Source organism: Sceloporus occidentalis, unplaced genomic scaffold (assembly GCF_023333645.1).
Source record: "Sceloporus occidentalis isolate IW3139 unplaced genomic scaffold, rSceOcc1.0.p SCAF_1, whole genome shotgun sequence".
NCBI classification, from domain to species: domain Eukaryota; kingdom Metazoa; phylum Chordata; class Lepidosauria; order Squamata; family Phrynosomatidae; genus Sceloporus; species Sceloporus occidentalis.
Genome location: NW_028316981.1, coordinates 130,046,969 through 130,064,949, shown reverse-complemented (window position 1 = coordinate 130,064,949; position 17,981 = coordinate 130,046,969). Strand labels below are relative to the sequence as shown.

At 41.9% G+C, this 17,981-nt stretch overlaps 1 protein-coding gene across 3 annotated transcripts in view; it reads right to left on the bottom strand.

The window, feature by feature from the left end:
• The window catches only part of LOC149322142 ((E3-independent) E2 ubiquitin-conjugating enzyme UBE2O-like), a 148,506-nt gene that overhangs the window by 79,214 nt on the left and 51,311 nt on the right, over positions 1-17,981 (bottom strand). For 2 of the 3 annotated variants that reach the window (XM_089535221.1, XM_089535241.1), the window contains exons 2-4: positions 11,030-11,089; positions 1,455-1,565; positions 17-114 (exon numbers count right to left, since the gene is read on the bottom strand). In XM_089535221.1, coding sequence (XP_089391347.1) covers positions 17-114; positions 1,455-1,565; positions 11,030-11,089 — 269 coding nt within the window. Of the gene's footprint in view, positions 1-16; positions 115-1,454; positions 1,566-11,029; positions 11,090-13,107; positions 13,157-17,981 lie in introns of all 3 variants that reach the window. The other variant, XM_089535231.1, reaches the window with a different exon arrangement.

Genomic DNA, 17,981 nt, shown 5'->3' with positions numbered 1-17,981 from the left:
AAAGCAATATAAATACCTGGCACCATTGGAGAGCTTCAGAATGATTTGATTTTTTAGGTCGTACACTTTTCCTAGCCACCAGTCATAGGCTATGCAGTCACCATACATGAATGGCTGAGAGGGAAGAAGAAAGTTAAGATATTTGCTTGATTCATTTAATCACAGCTAGAGAACACATTTGTTCAGCTCAAAGCTCATGAAATAGTAACACAATTAATTTAGAGTTGTTTTTTCAGGGTTTTTTGGGCTATGTGGCCATGTTCTAGAAAATTTTCTTCTTGACATTTCGCCAGCATCTGTGGCTGGCATCTTCAGATGCTGGCGAAACGTCAGGAAGAAAATTTTCTAGAACATGGCCACATAGCCCAAAAAACCCACAAAAAAGCATGGATGCTGGCCATGAAAGCCTTCGACTTCACATTTTTTTTCAGACTTATAAACATAGGGGCAGATTGAGGTGAAGTATTTCTAATCATTTTATTTTTCATCTCCTCTTTTCCTCACAAACCTTCTTCCTACCTCATCCAACTTACCAATTCCCTCTTCTCCCTACTATTTCTAATCATTTTAGAGAAGGTTTCACAACACACAAGAACCATTTAAGAAGGTGGTCTCTTCCCTGTCCAGGTCAACAAATACAGCGTAAAAAGAGAGCTAGCAACACCTACAATAATACATTTGAAAGTTTAAGGAAGTCAGTGTCTTTGCATAGTGTTGCCATGATCAAATGATCACTCTAGCTAATCAGTGTGGAGAAAAGTCCCATCCCCTTAAAGCCTAAGCCCTCTCGCTCAGGATAAAAACAGCTGACTATTCAGAAAAAAGTACCTTTTTTGCCATTGCAAGTATTGCATTATTTATTTCAATATCCCCCTTTTCAGTATTTACTTCAATATTTACTTGCAGAGATTACTGACAATTCAAACGAATATCATCATCATCATCATCATCATCATCATCATCATCATCATCATCATGCAATTCAACTTTTTAGCAGGGACTAAAATCAGAGTAGAGAAGTGAGTCAGTTAAAAGCCTGGAAGAGTAAAAAATAAATAAAAATCTTCCTCTCTCTCTCAGTCCCTGTATATAAGGTAACCTCCTTTACTTTGCCCTAGGTTTTCCTGGTCCTAAGGAAAGTACTGCACAAACAGGGTGCCAAAACTAATTAGGATCTTCTGGTCACCATCTACCTAAACTCAAAGCAGGGAAATGTAGAGAAGGATTTAAAAGATGACTAACTTGGTTGAAGGACTACCCACTAAACATCTCACAAGATGCAGGGCTCAAATACAGTAGTCTTCCCAGAACAGAGATCTGGTCTTGTTAAATGAAATCATTCACCATTTTGGGATGCACAATCCTCCAGTTTATTTATGGTTTCATTTTTATATTTATCATTCAATCTATTTTTAGTATCTCTGTTGTATGAAGATAAGTTAAAGAACTCTCACCCAGATATTCTGAAGATCTTTGCTGTTAACAGGATAAAGGATACAGTTGGTCCCCACCAGTTTTACTGCACATTCTATGTTCACATCAATAACAGTGCCACATTGACTGTCCTGGAAAGACAAACAAACTTTTTTTTTAAACTGCAGCATAACACTTGATTATTTGAAAAGTCTCAACCTCCCCTGTTTATTTACTGAAGAAACAAAGAACCAAAGTAAACAGTTTGCTAATATGGTGAGTAGTAAACATGCAAAGTAATACTGATTTTGTACCTATAACCAGTGGTGTCACTAGGGCTGGCAACATCTAGTGCAGTAATTCATAGTGTCACCCCCTCATTGACCTCCCCCCATACCACATCATACTGAATCCTAAGTCATGTTTTTATACTAATGTTACTCATGAATTGTAATTCCCATATATAACTGAATGTAACGGCAATAGCTGTGACATAAAACAACTAGCAAAATTAAAATTATACCTTAAAATTACAGTATCATATGCACAGTCTGTATTTACAAGTACATTGTTTCATATGGTTAAAGTGAAAATTTGGTAAGATGTGATGCTTTTAAAGAAAATTTCAAAATATTTTTTTTTAAAAAACTGGGGCCTTTTCTTTGTCCTCTCACTGAGCTTTGCCCCACTCATGCCATCTCTTCAGCATTTTAAAGGGACACAGACACATATCACAGCTTGTCTGTGCCAAAAAAATGTTTGGAGAGCAGTGGTGTCACCCCCTCTTAGGTTGTCAACTAGATGCTCCTGCCTAGAAAGTAATGTTTACAATATAAACAAACCACAAAATGAAAAGAAGAGAGATATTTACTAGTCATCCCCTTCTATGCCTGATTCCTATCCACTTTTCTAGCAAACTGATGCACCCACCAGTTTTTTCTTGCTTGTGCATCCATCACTTTTGAACCCAACACCTATCTCAGATAAACTACCCCTTTTAGGAGACATCCATCCAGTACCTTACTTTGAAACCAAAAATAAGCATCTTGTTATATTTATACACAAATTAGACACATTATATGGAAAGAATTCTACAGTAATTCAACATTCTTTCAACCTCACTATATACAATATAGTGATAACTTGTGTGTCTGAATGTTGAGAAGGACAGGTTGCTTATCTGTAACTGTAGTTCTTCGAGTGGTCATCTGCGAATCCACACAAATGGGTTATTCTGCGCCTGCGCAGCATTTCCGGATCTTACTAGAATCGCTAGGGAAGACTTTTTGGCGGCAGCTCCACCCACCCTCTATATAGGCAGGAGGTCTTCCCGCCCTTTCTCAGTTCCAAAAATGGTCTGCCGTTAAGAGCAGACAAGGAAGAGAGAAGGACACAAGAGAGGGGAGGATGGGTGAGATTTGTGTGGATTCGCAGATGACCACTCAAAGAACTACAGTTACAGATAAGCAACCTGTCCTTCTTTTTCGTGGTCTCTGCGAAGCACACAAATGGGTTAGACTGGCAAGCTTCTCCCATTGTGGAGGGAGTGTCCTGGCAATAAACAATAATTAAACCAGAAACAGTGTGAGTGTCATGATTTGACAAGTGCCAACTAACTTTAATGAAGTCCGGAGAGGAGAACAGCTCTACCAAAGGCTTCACGTCGGTGTCTGGTATCGTCTGTAGTGCTTGATAAAGGTCAGAGGTTGTGACCACACCACAGCCTTGTAAATGTCCTCCAAGGGAATTCTGGAGAGGAAGGCTGAATATGAAGCTACCACCCTGGTGGAATGGCCTCAAATTCGAGCAGACGGAGTCTTCCCAAAAATCTCGTAAGAGAGAAGGGTTGTGAAGTCACCCATTTGGAGAAACGTTGAGGTGTGACTGGAAGCCCCATGTTGGGGTTGGAGTAGCAGACGAAAAGTCTGGTGGAACGACAAGAGGACGCAGTCCTGTCGAGGTTGGAGGAGCCCTGGAGGCACAGTGGTTAAATGCCTGTACTGCAGCCACTCACTCAAAACCATAAGGTTGTGAGTTCAAGACCAGCAAAAGGGCTCAAGCTCGACTCAGGCTTGCATCCTTCTGAGGTTGCTAAAATGAGTACCCAGATTGATGGGGCAAATTAGCTTACATTGTAAACGGCTTAGGCACTGCTTAGGCGGTATGAAGCGGTATATAAATGAAGCTTGTTTTGTTTGTTTGAGGTAGAAAGCTAGCGCCTGTCTGACATCGAGGGAGTGAAGTCTGCGCTCGGTGTTGGCGGTCGGGTTCGGGGCTAGCGCTGGGAGAACAATGTCCTGATTGAGATGGAAGGTGAACACCACCTTCGGAAGGAAGGAAATGTCCAGACGGAAGACAACCTTGTCCTTAAAAAATTTCAAGTACAGAGAGTCCGTACGGAGGGTGGAAAGTTCACTGGCACGGCGTGCCGAGGTAATGGCTATCAAGAAGGCTGTCTTCCAAGTGAGAAGCCTGAGGTCACATGAAGATGTAGAGGTTTAAAAGGTGAGGTAGTGAGTGCTGCCAGAACAAGGTGCAGGTCCCAAGAGGGAATAGGGATTACTGCCAGTGGTTTGAGGTTGGTAAGGCCTTTGAGGAATTTCTTGACAAGCAGGTTAGTGGAGAAGAAGGGCCACTGTGTCCAGAAAATTGGAAGTGGGCACAAATGGCCGTGAGGTAACATTTCAAGGACCAAATGGAAAGTCCAGATGTTGAGAGCTGATGGAGGAAGTCCAGGACAAGAGAGACATTAACCTCTGAGGAGATGAATCCCTTTGAAGTCAAGAAAGCCAAAAATTTTGCCCATTTTGAGGCGTAGGAGCGCTGAGTGGAGGGCTTTCGAGAAGCCAAGATAATTTCTTGGACCTGTACTGAGAGGTCAGTCAAGGCTGGATCCTCCAAGCCACGAGGTGGAGAGTGTCGACATCTGGGTGTCGAACCCAACCATTGTGAAGGGTCAGGAGGTTCGGATGGAGCAGCAAGGGCCAGAATTGGTTCTTGGAGAGATGGAGGAGGGGGGCGAGCCACGGCTGCCTCAGCCACCAAGGGGGTGCTCAGGATTGCGTCCAATCTGTTCATGCATAGCTTTGCTACCACTCTGGTGATGAGAAGGAATGGAGGGAAGGCATAGAACTTTTTGCCGGACCACTGGAAGAGGAAGGCATCTCCTCGGGATCGAAGTGATGGGAGCCTGGAACCGAAGTGGTTGCATTGAGTGTTGAGATGAGAGGCAAAAAGGTCGACTTCCCCACAGAGAGGAGAGGTGGCGGGTAACCTGAAGGTTCAGTTGCCGCTCGTGACCGGAGTCCGTAGCCCTGCTCTGTTTGTCCGCAAGCTCGTTGTCTTCTCTGGGGAGATGTATGGCTTGCAGACAGATTCGTTTCCAAATGAACCAGTTCCAGATTTGAAGAGTGAGGTCCAGGTGGGTGGACGATCTCCTACCACCCTGCTTGGTGATGTAATACATCACAGTGGTATTGTCCATGAGGAGGAGGACAACCTGGTCCCGCATGAAGGGCTCGAAGGCCTTCCAGGCTTTTTTGACTGCCAACATCTCGAGCGCGTTGATGTGGAGTTGGCGTTCCTTTGGAGACCATCTCCCATGGACAGAGAAATTTTCTGAATAGGGTCCCCAACCCGTGTTTGAGGCATCGGTGGTCAGTGAGGTTTGTGGCTGTGGAGGCACCAAGGGGATGCCCACCAAGATGTTGTGAGCATTGAGCCACCAACGGAGAGAGTGGGCAACGGGCCTTGGGACAGTAATCCACATCCGTGGGTCGTCAAAGGCCGGTTTGAAGACTGAGAGGAGCCATGACTGAAGGGATGCATGCGGAGGCGGGACCATGGCGTGACATATGTTGTGGATGTCATATGGCCCAAGGCGACCTGAGCTGTTTGGGCAGTGATGTGCCGGGAAGAAAGGCAGCCAAGAATTGCAGACCTGAAGTTGAGGAACCTGTCATGAGGTAGGTAGGCTCTGCGGGTCATGGAGTCCAAGATGGCCCCTATGAAGCGCACCCTTTGAGCAGGACAGAGGGAGGACTTTTCCATGTTGATCCTGAGTCCCAAGTGACGAAGCAGGGAAAGTGCCATCTGAAGATGAGAGATAAGCATCTGCTTGGATGGGGCCACAAACGAGGTAAAGAAAGACGATGTTCTTCTGCTGGCTGAGATATGCGGCCACGACTGCCATGCACTTTGTGAAAACTCTCGGAGCGGTGGACAGTCCAAAGGGCAGTACACGGTACCGAAAGAAGTCGGGGCCGACTGAAAAGGCGAGGAGGTCCCGGTGGTGTTTCTGGATGCCGATGTGGAAGTAAGCATCCCAGAGATCCAAGGTCGCAAACCAATCTGACTTCTGCAGGAGGCAAAATGGAGGCCAAGGTTACCATATGGAAACGTTTGTAGATAATAAAGGAGTTGAGAAAACACAAGTTCAAAATGGGACGCAAGCCACCAGTGGCCTTTGAAACAATGAAGTATCTTGAGAAAAGACAGTGTCGGGTCCGGGACAGGCTCAATGGCCCCTATTTGAAGCAAGGAGCGCACTTAGTCAAGAAGGGTGTCTGGGGTGGTGGTGATGAGAATAATCCCCCTTGGGGGTGAAGACTGAAGCTCCAGGGCATAACCCCAACAGACGATGGAAAGCACCAGGAGTCGGATGTTATAGAGGCCCAAGCATGGTGGAAGTGGGCCAAACAATCCCCAAAGGGAGTTGACGGGACAGAGTGCGCTGGGGAATCTCAGAAGCGGCACTTGACTTGTTCTGAGTCCTTCTTTTGGAAAGGTTGCTTGTACTTTTGTTTTTGTTGATGTTTTCCCTGCTGTTGTTGAGGGGGAAAGCGCTGTTGCTGGTAGTCCATAGACTGGTTGGATGTACCTTGGTTGGTGGGGTAGGGAGGTCTTTGCCATTCCAAGTGGCGTTGAGAAAAAGAAGGACGAGAGGTAGAGAAAGAAGACATTCCATATTTTCGGGCTGTGTTCTTCATCTTATTCTTGAAGTCAAGCTTCTCATCACTTTCTTTGTGAAAGAGTCCCGTTGTGTCGAAGGGGAGCTCTTCAACGGCCTGCTTGGCTTGAGGCGTGAGGCCCGAGGACCTTAGCCAGGCATGGCATCGGAGGGCCAGTGAGCCTGAAAGTGGACAGGAGGCACAATCAGCTGAGTGTTGGGCTGCCAAAATTTGGTGGGAGGCAAGTGCACGGGCCTCTGCATGGATGGTCATGGCCATGCGCTTTTTGTCAGCAGGGAGATCTTTGTAGAGGGGAAGAGCTTTTTCCCAGAGTTGCTGTTGATAAGCAGCCATGCAGGCCAAATAGTTCTGGATCTTAAGGTCTAGAACAGCAGAGGCATAAGAATTCCGTGCCATAGTGTCCAGTTTGCGACCCTCTTTGTCATTGGAGGTCAAGGTTGTTTTCAGGGCTGAGCAGATCTGAGAGGCCTCGACAATTGCCGAATTTGGGCGAGGGTGCTCGGAGAGCCAAATCTCTTCCAAGGGTGTTATGCAGTAGAAATTGTCCAGTATTTTTGTTGAAGGCTGGGCCATCGACAGGGTAGGCCAAGAGCTCTTAGCAATCCTAGACATCGAGAGCAGGAATGCAATGGAGGCCGGGGATAGGAATCCAATGGGATCCAGAGCTTGAGAGTCTGAATGTAGGACCTCAATATTCAGGGCCTTGCCCATCCGGATCATCTGCTCCAAGAAGGAAAAGATGTCATTTGAGGCAGAGGGCATGTCGAGGGAGGAGAGCGCCTAAGAAGGCCGGATAGGGACGTGTTCCGAGACGGAGTGATCCGCGGATCCAGCGGATGCAGTCCTGGTACGGACCAAAAGGGCCTGAGTGGTTACAGGCACTGGTAACACAGGACATACTTGCAGGGAGACGGCAGAGGTCGTCTGAATGGGTTGCACTGGTTCCACTTGGGAGGATGAAGAAGGTCGGGACCAGAGTGGGAGGCGGCAGACCTTGGAGAAGACAGGAGAGGTTCAACCGGTTGGAAGGTTGAAACAAAGAGGCCCCCATGGACCTCAGAAGGATCCAAAGGCAGGAAATAGGATCCTGTGGCTTCATCAAAGACCACATCCTGTCTAGGGGGTTCGGCAAAGACAGAGGAGCCATCATCGTCCTGTTCGCCATCAAAGCAAATGACTTCCGATGTTTGTGAAAGCCTGTCCAGGATCACCACTTGGGTAAATGGAGAAGCCTCTTCTTCACCTTTCGAGAGCTGGTAGGGTTCGGCCAACTGGAGGAAGGAGCGTGGTCGGGCCCGAGAGTCAGGAAGAGGAGATTGTTGAGGTTCAGGCTCTAGTTGGGTGCATGGTACCAAGTCCAGTTTGGTATCAGTGGGCTGGGCAGGCATGTCGGTATGGGACCGACAGTCGGAGTCGGAGTTTGGTCTGAGCCGTGCCTTTTTCTCGGAGTGATGGGATGAATCCTTGGACTTGTCCCGAGACTTATGTTTCCTCTTCTTCAGTCAGGAGTCTGAGGACTTCTTCGCCTTAAGCGGGGAGGGGTGGCCAGCGACATCCTGGTCCGAGGACCTCCGCTTGCCTGGTGACTGGGGAGCTTCGGGAGAAGGTTTGCCCTCCGCAGCAGTAGCCTTGGCAGAGACCCTCAAAGGAGACAAAGGGATAGTGCCCTCGGCTGCAATAGCTTTGGCAGGGGCCCCTGGAGCCACAGATGGGAGCTTGCCCTTAGCAGCCGAAGCCTTGGCAGAGGCTCTGGAGGTGGAAGGAGGCTTCAGGATTTGTGTGTAGAGCATGGACTTGAGCCGCATCTCTCTGTTCTTCCTGGCCTGTGGGGTAAAGGTCATGCAGTGAGAGCAGAAGGTAGGGACGTGACCTTCTCCGAGGCAAAGGAGGCACAAAGAGGGTCTGTCTTGAGCCAGGATGTTAGTTCCTCATTCAGTGCACTTTTTAAAAGCATGCACGGACATGCTTGAAAAAAGGTCGGAGGACAAAGAATTGTCAGGAGTCCGAGTTGTTACCGTAAATCAGAGTCCAAACCAAGCCCAAATCACAATCCAAAAAGTAGTCAGAGACAAGCAAAGTCAGCAACGCAGTAAATGAAAGCAAAAGCTTAAGGAAGGAGCAATCCCTGACCAAGGTTCCTAAAGCTGCTCACGCAGTGGACAAAAGGAACTGAGAAAGGGCTGGAAGACCTCCTGCCTATATAGAGGGTGGATGGAGCTACCGCCAAAAAGTCTTCCCTAGCAATTCCAGTAGGAAATGCTGCGCAGGCGCAGAATAACCCATTTGTGTGTTTCGCAGAGACCACAAACAAGAATGTGCATATTGTGCACTACTGAAAACTAGTTTTCTGAACCCTTGAAAATGTGCTTTGCCCAAAACCTGTTTGTAGAACAAGTATTAAAACAAATTATTAATTAAAAATAATAATCACTATCAAGCCTCATTTACTGTATGTCACTTTATATGTCACTGATGCTTAGCAATGCTCCTGTGTCTTTGTGCCACCTGAATCACTGAGGAAGAGGATAGGAATCCAGATGCACCATCACCTCTTAGCTAGCAGCTGCTCCAATAACACTTTAATTTATTAATGAGCACAGACCATTACAAAACATAGCTGATGGCTTTTTTTTCTGCAGCTATTCCCATATATCAAAGTCTATAAATGGAAACACACATTCTGTTACTATGGACTAGCAATATGTAATAAATTAATTCTTTCAAAAAGAATAAGGCTATCAGTGGCTTCTAGTCATGATAGCTATATATTTACTACAATACCAAAGACAGTGTGATTTTCAATGCCTTCTGTTGAGGAACATGAGCGGGAGGTACTGTCCCCTCCATATCCTGTTTACATGATTCCCACAGTCACTTGGCTAACCAATGTGGGGCAAGAATGCTGGATAGGCTTTTGATCTGATTCGAGTAGGCTGTTTTTACATTCACCACTCTACATGAGGAGTTTTTCACCAAACAGCTTGATTAGCTCTCACTGCTATATGGATATGGCTTCTCAAGGCTGCACAGGGGGTCAGATTTCCATGGGCAGGTGAGGACCTTCATTATTTTTAGTGCACATTAGTATGACTTAAGAATAGGTTGTTGCTGTTGTGTTCCTTCAAGTCGTTTCCAACCTATGTCAATCATAAGGGGGTCTCTTGACAAGATGCGTTTTAGAGGGGGTCACCCAGTTGGTTTCCATGGCTGAATGGGGACTCAAACCCTGGTCTCCAGAGTTGTAGTCCAACCTTCAAACCACTACACCATGCTGTAGGCTGGCTTTACATAAAACAATAATGATTTAGAAGAGTTAATAGATCTCTTTTAGTAAACATCTTTCTTTTCTTTCTCCCACTATTCAGGACCCTCCTTTTTCCTTTACAATTGTACTAAGGTAAATTCATAATAAACATGTTACACATAGTAACTCCAAACAGCCTGAGAATTAAGGTGTTCTTCCCTACAGCACGCCAATTGCTTTTTTGAGAACAGAGGTTAGGCTAATAGACACAAAAGATAATCTACTACCTAGTACAGAATGTTTTCTGGCCACTTAGAACATATTGAAAGCACACAGCAGATTGTGTGAACTGCTGAATAACAATGGATTACTAGTTCTCAAATAAGATGGAGTTTCAAATCCCCAGCCTCCTAGAAAGCAGATGAAAAGGGATCCATACAGAGTGCTTCCTAGGCCAACTGTTTCAGGCAGTTTTTGAGAAAAGAAAGTGCAGAGACAGCTATGTATGCTAGCATATTCTGATTTTGATTAAGGTATTCTGATTAAGGAAGGTGTGTATATGTGTGTGTGTGTGTGTGTGCGTACGTACATGGAGAGTGAAAAAGAATGTTTAACTTTGTAGATCTGAATAGGGTCAGTGAATAAAGCAAAACTGTTTGAAAGACTCTACACTAAGAATTTTACAAAGAGAGCATCTCCATCTGAGACATACTGTTCCATTACACAACATTAAACTAGTCATGAACAATAATTAATGTTTGGTCCTGTTCATGCAAAGCAAATAAATGTATAACTAAACTATGACTGTCTTGTGTCTCATCCCTAACTACTCCTTCAATCTAGTTCTATTTTATTTTTTCCAGATTTTGATTTAGATCCACTCATTCTTGCTTCCACAAACTCAAGATTTTGTGCTTTGATGTTGTCATGGGGAAACTGTTCACTGAATCCAAACTAAGTTTACCAGCCAGGCACAAACGCAAACTGTGTAATTAAATCTATTTTTCCATTTTAAAGCTGTATTTCTCTTCCAGAACTGAATAATGATGCAAACTGCTCTATACATAAATCAACATTTGAGCCAGAGGGTTATTTGTAAAGAGCAGTGCATCTCCAATGCTGACACTGCTTTCCTGGCCAAAATCTTCAACACACAAGCCGAATTTTAATGTGGTTGGCTTCAACTGCAGTTTTTGCATGAGCTGTGTTAAGACACTGCATTAGTTTTATGCTATAAATTATTGTGTCTGAAACACATTAAATGTATTTTACAATATAATGAAATCACTTCCAGTCAAATCCTTTCCTTAATGCAAATTCCATCTAAGCAAAATTTACTATTTGTGAAGTAGCATACACTGATTTCTTTCCCTTACACATACATGCAGCAAGAAGCACTTACTCGTGAGCCCATATGCCTGACAACATCACGAGGCACCACTGACCGATCTTCAAGTTTCAGCTGCGGGGAAGAGAAGAAAGAGGAGAATTCAGCTACATCTTCAAACACAAAAGCAGACACCAGACTTATCATACAAGGGAAATTGGAAGTACAATCCAATGGCAATCCGAACGCAATCATGGGGTTTAACATTATTGCGTGATAGACTACCACACGCAATTTCAGGCAATGGCAAGCTATTTTCGGGCAATGGGAAGTCAGTTCGAACGCAATTTGAATTCACATAAATACACTGAACTAGCGAATTCACGTGAATGCATCCTGACCCCACTTTCTTTTCATTCAAAATTAAGAGAAATTCCTCCCGTGTGATAAACTCCACCATTAACTATGAGGGTTACCCATGTTTATTTTTTCTTTTTCTGCATGCATACACACATATTCATACCTATTCCTACCAGAGTTTAATTTGTTTATTAAAATACTTGTAACCTGCTCTGTTATCAACAGATCTCAGGGCAGAGTACAATCAGTAAAATCAACTTAAAACAATCTAAGCAATTCAAAATCACCACTTTCAACAGAAAACAGACCAGTTAAGTCATAAATTTGAAACCAAGCCATGATCGCATTAAGTCTTGAATGCTTGGGTGAACAGTCAGGTTTTAACTTGGCAAAGAAATAAGAGAAATGGGGTACATGTTGATTCAATGCCACTGATTTTCACAATTCTACTATGGCCATGGCCATGTGAACTCAATAAGAACATGTATTTTCTTACATTTAAAAGTTCTAATTCTTCAAAGGAGAATTGTGCAAATGGGTTTACAGAACTTTCCCCATCCAGATACTGACCACATCCAGTTCTGCCTTCCCATTAGTCAACTTGATATGCAACCTCAAACCATGCCTCATCTCTTTAGAATCTTCAAAGTGCCTGCTAGTGGAAATGCCATATATCCTCTTATCTTAGAATCACAGTGTTGGAAGAGACCACAAGGGCCATCCAGCCCAACCCCCATCATGCAGGAATACACAATCAAAGCATCCCTGACAGATGGTCATCCAGTCTCTTTTTAAAAACCTCCAAAGAAGAAGATTACATCACTGTCCGAGGGAGTATGTTCCACTGTCAAACAGCTCTTACTGTCAGAAAGTTCTTCCTAATGTTGAGGTGGAATCTCTTTTCCTGTAGTTTGAATCCACTGTTCCAGGTCCTATTCTCTGGAGCAGCAGAAAACAAGCTTGCTCCAGCCTCAATATGACACTCTCTCAAATATGTAAACAATCTTACTCTGTAAGAGTAATGACCAACACCCATAGACCAGAGAGAGAAACAATCCTAGCATCTTTTCAGAAAGTTGCATTTCAGACTGCCAAGGATTGTGGATAACAGAACTGGCAGCAATTGTCAGGGATACTGAAAGCAGGAGGGACAGTCTGCAACCTGGGGACCAGATAAAGAAAAAGATTCAGGGACTCCTGCACATGAATGCCAGCATACTTGCTTGATTAGATATGTAAAGCCTGTGTCCCCAGGAGGTTTCTGGAACAATGCCATCATTGTATTCTATTGTGCCAGATCTAAAGTAAGAATGAGCCAAGGCATTCCAGGACATACAAAATTTTGAGAGGCAGGTGGTTTAAATAATGATCTGTCAAACCAATAAAAAAGGAGACCCAAGAATACAGAACATCTAGAGATACACTTAATTGCAGTCCAAGTCATTTATCTAAGCTTTCTAGTATTTTGTCATACCAGTTCTGAGACAGTAAGAAAATCAGTTTAAACCCCTTATTCCCCCCCCCCCTTGCTCTGCATTAAAATCAGTAACTGTGATGCGCTTCTACACTTGATATTAACAAGCTCTGATGAATACCTGCAGGAAATATAGTTCTAAAAAGTAAAAATGTTCACATCTCATGAACCTGATCATGCCTGACACATGTCCATTTCTTTCCACAAGATTCAAGCTTTAGTTCTAGACAGGAAGATTTGGTTGCCTCTCTCCCAACACTCTTCTGTATCTTCTTTTCACTTCACTAAAAATCTATAACTAGAAAGGATCCATTCTCACCTTGGCAGAGCAATGCTTGTCTGCAATATTTTCTTAGCTTGTCCAACAACTACAACAACAGAAAGTGGGTATTGTTTAGCATGTAAGAAAAAAAAACACACCACACTATCTTATTGCATTCAACAGCATTTTCAAGTCTTCTTGGCAATGTACAGATAATCATCTGCCTGCTTTTTTAAAAAAACATAGTGCACACTTCCAACATTATTTTAGAAAATACTAGCATTTCTACTGTGCCATGAGGCTGTACTAAAGAGAGAGAAATACACAACTAGGTGTAATTGACAGAAGTATCAATGATATTCCAGGAATGATCAAAATCTGTATTAGACTTTCCTGCAACTAGGATGAAAAAAAATGTGTATTTTATGAGCCATGGTTTATTTTCCTATCAAAGTGTGAATCTCAATTTATGGTGGATGATGCAAATGCCCCATGTCCTAGAGAGTGTTTTTGAGTACACAATCAATTGTGTTCCATCCAAACACCCAGGTCTAGAAAACATAAGGGAGAGTGGAGGTGAACTAAAATATGATAAAAATCAATTAACACTTCTTGTAGTGTGGTTTATTTTCTGACACCAATGAAATGTAGTGTCCCACTCCGGTATGGAAGCAATTTCAGTTTTCCTGCAATAGGGCTATCATACTGACACAGCACATTAATTCTTGCTTTGCCATGTGTCTGTTCTTGTACTAGATTTACGTATCATTGTATTTTACAATTCTTCTGTAAGCTGCTCTGAGAGCTTCTCAGACTATAAAGTAGGATGTAAGTGTTTTAAATAAACAATCAGTGAAGTGCTGCTTCTTTCCTATTGCCATCAGATAGATATCAAGAAGGCTCACACTGACATTGATGCAATGCAGCATGAGCTTTTTCATCTAGTTCTCATCCTCCTTGCCATTCATTAAGCTGGAATACCAAAGGAATGACACAGTTCTGGTCAATGGGAGGGGATGCCTACAAATACATACAGTAATGTGTTTTAAGGGGGGGAGGAGCATTTGCTGAAACAAGACTCAGGCTCACTAACAGTTATTTCATTCTTCACAATTATACATTTTAAAAAATTATTCAGAAAATATTTTTTAACAGAGGCCACATGTTGAAGTTACCATGGAAACAATTACCAGTATAAAAATAAGGTAAGCAATACCCCACTGAGCAAGATCTGTGTTGTTCTAAAATAAGAGTATCAAGAAGGTAGGTTGCATGTAAAATAAATAAATATACAGCCTCCTGGGTAATTTACCACCACTGCATGGCTCCCTCTTCCTCCGAGATATGGAAAATATCATCATCATCATCATCATCATCATCATCATCATCATCATCATCATCATCATCATCATCATCTACTTTTTCATACCCCACTTTCTTAATCACAACTTCCCATTTATTTTTTTCGTACTTCTTTATTGCTTTGTTCAATATATTTAAGCCTCATTTCCCAAAGGAAATCAAATAATACATATTCTTTTATATAGTTAAACAAACAAATAAGACTTATTCCAATTAGATTTCTTTTTCCATCCAAAAGTAACCACTGCATGGATGGCCTTTAAAATCTCTTTGTTGCATGTCCTTGATTACTATCCAATCTTAATTCTGATAAATTAGGAGTTAAACAATTTTATTTGCTTAATTGTATCTCTATTCCTATTATTATATTTATCTGTTTGTTAACTTGTCCAAAATTCTTGAACGAATGGGCATACCCACCACATGCATATATAAATGCCTTTTGCTCCATATCAGTGCCAACATTTTGATTAGAATTTATCATTTATAAATGCTAATTGATGTGGTGTCCTATACCGCCTTCCAATCATGTTCTTTTACATTCGTATTTTTAATTTTAACAATTTCTTGTAGCCAAATTTTTTTTTCTCTATCAATAAATCTTTTTCGCAATTCATTGTCCATCTCTCTACCATTCTAAATTGGGTTGTTCACATATTTCCCATAACAATTTATTCTGCATTAAAATATTCACATTTTTTGATCTAAAGATTTCCACTACTGATGTCCAATTAATATAATAATTCTTCCTCTATTCATTCCCCTGTTGTACTATATAAATCTCCAGTTATTTTAAATCTTTTTATTTCTTCATTTCCTCCAAATCACCATTATTAATCTTATTTAGATATTTCATTGATAACCATAATGGATCTTTGTTTCAAATAGCTTGTATCTGACATTAGGTCAATAAATACCATCTCCTTTATAGATATGTAAGAATCTGAATGTGGGGACAGGAAATTAAAGTCACTGAGTCTGCATATACTGTTGTAACTACGCACAAAATATAGCTGCCACTATTATCTGCTTTGCTTTTCAAAAGACAATTGCTACACATTATGATTTATGAAGATGGCTGTAAAAGTGATTTTTATTTATTTTTTATTCTCCAAATAAAATCTTTTTAAGAAAGTCAACCAGGTTTTATCCTATCTAGTCTGTTTGCATAATGAGTTTTTCACAAGGGGAAGTCAAATGCTGCATTGGCATTCCTAACCTCTAGAATAAGCAAACAAGCATATTCCAATATAAATAAATACTGACTCAGTATACCCCTCCCAGTGGAGTGATTTGTATAAAATTGTTTTACATTCAGGGAATTGTTAATACAGCAACACTAGCACTAGGTGGCACTGTTACCCATCAATTAGAAATTCACCAACTGGATTCTTAACAGGGCCAGCATGCAGGGCTGCAACATTAGGCTCCTCTTTCTCCATTTGGGTTCAGATGTAAATGGAAAGTGTTTTTATTTTATTTTTTAACAAGAGTGGCTGTTAACTGCTGTACAGATGACCTTGAGTTATGGCAACCCTAGGAACGAGAGGCCACTAAGTTACCCTGTTATCAACAGCCCTTCTCAGGTCTTGCAGGCCATGGCTTCCTCGATTGAGTCTATCCATCAGGAATGTGGTCTTCCTCTTGTCCTGCTGCCTCGATTGAGTCTATCAATCAGGAATGTGGTCTTCCTCTTGTCCTGCTGCCTTCTACCTTATCAAGCATCACCATATTTTGTAGTGAGTTGTTTTTTCTCAAGATATAATAATAAATAATAATAATAATAATAAATTTATTTATGTTTCCCCGCCTCTCCCATTGGATCGAAGTGGGGTTACAGACTAGATAAAATCCAACATATACATAGAAATCTAACATTAAAATCTCAGCATATCAATGGCCAAAGTACAACAGTGTCAGTTTAGTCATCTTGGTTTCTAGGGAACGTTTGGCTTGATTTACTTCAGCACTCATATATTTGCTTGTTTTTTAGCAGAGCTGGTAGGTCGGTCTTCTGCAGAACTCTTCTCTAGCACCACATCTTGAATGAACTCTCCTCCTAGGCTAATTTTCAGCTTTCTTCACTGTCCAGTTTTCCTAACCATATATAGAAATGGAAAATACAATGGTATGGACAATATCTTCTTACTTCAGAATCTTGTTTAATTCCTTCATAATTGTCCTTCCAAGTCTTAGTCTTCTTCTGATTTCTTAACCAGTCTCCATTCTGATTAATAATTGAGCCAATGTATAGAAAATCTGAAACTATTTAAATATCTTCATGGTCTATTTTGGAGTTATTTAAGTCATCTGTGGTCATTTCTTCTTCTTCTGTATGTTCAACTGTAAACCTGCTTTTGCATTTTCTTCCTTGACTTTCTTCAGTAATTGTTCCAAGTCTTTGCTATTTTCTGCTAGTAGTACGATGTGATCTGCATATCATAAATTGTCAATGTTCCTTCCTTCAATTTTCATACCTCCTTCCTCCAAGTCTTATCCTGCTTTTACATATATTTCCCACATATAAGTTAAACAGATAGGGTGATAAAATGCAGCTTTATTGACCTCCTTGCCAATTGGAAATCATTCAGTTTCTCCATATTCTGTCCTAACTGTAGCCTCTGGTCTTGAGTACAGGTTACGCATCAGGACAATCAAATGTTGTGGCACACCCATTTCTTTTTCCATGATTTCCCCCCCCCCCCCCATGATCTATACAGTTTGCCATGATCTATACAGTAAAAGACTTTGCGATATGATCTATAAAGTACAGGGTGATTTTCTTTTGAAATTATCTCACATGCTTAATTATCCAATGTATGTTAGAATGTGATCCTTGGTGCCCCTTCCTTTCTTGCTCCATATACAGTAAAAGTCTTTGTTGTAGAACTTTGAGCATCACTTTGCTTGAATTGGAATTTAATGTAATGGTCCAGTGTTTACTGCAATTCCTGGTGTCCCCTTTCTTGGGAGCTGAAATGTATAGAGCCTTTCTAATCTGCATGCCATTCTTTTCTTTTCCATATTTGTTGACAGAATTTAGTTAGCACTAGAGTAGATTCTGTTTCCGTAGCTTGAAGCAACTCTATTGGTATGCCATCCGTTTCTGCTGATTTAGTTCTCCCAAGTGCTCTGAGCGCAGCTTCCACTTCAAAACTGGAGGTTCATCTTCATACAGTGCTGCTCTGAATTAATATATCAGACTTTCTATCTCTTTTATATAGCTCTTCCATGTAGCTGTTTCCACTCTTTTTATTTCTGGTTGGTCATGTAATGTGTTCTCTGCTGGTGTGGTAGAGCATCCTCACTCTTGGTTTAAATTTCCCTTTTTTGAATTGTTGTCATCTTCTTTTTCTCTGCATTGATTGTTATAGTAGTTCTATTTGTCTCTGCACACAAGTTATTGAACAGTTGCATTCAGGGTTCTGGTTTTGTCACCTTTTTACTTTTGCTTCTCATCTGACAGTTTCAGCTGTCATCTACTGAGGTTTTTTTCTTTGGTTGCTTGTATCTTTTTGGTTTCCTCCCTGACCATGTCCCCTAGCTTCATTCCACACTTCGTCTGGTTC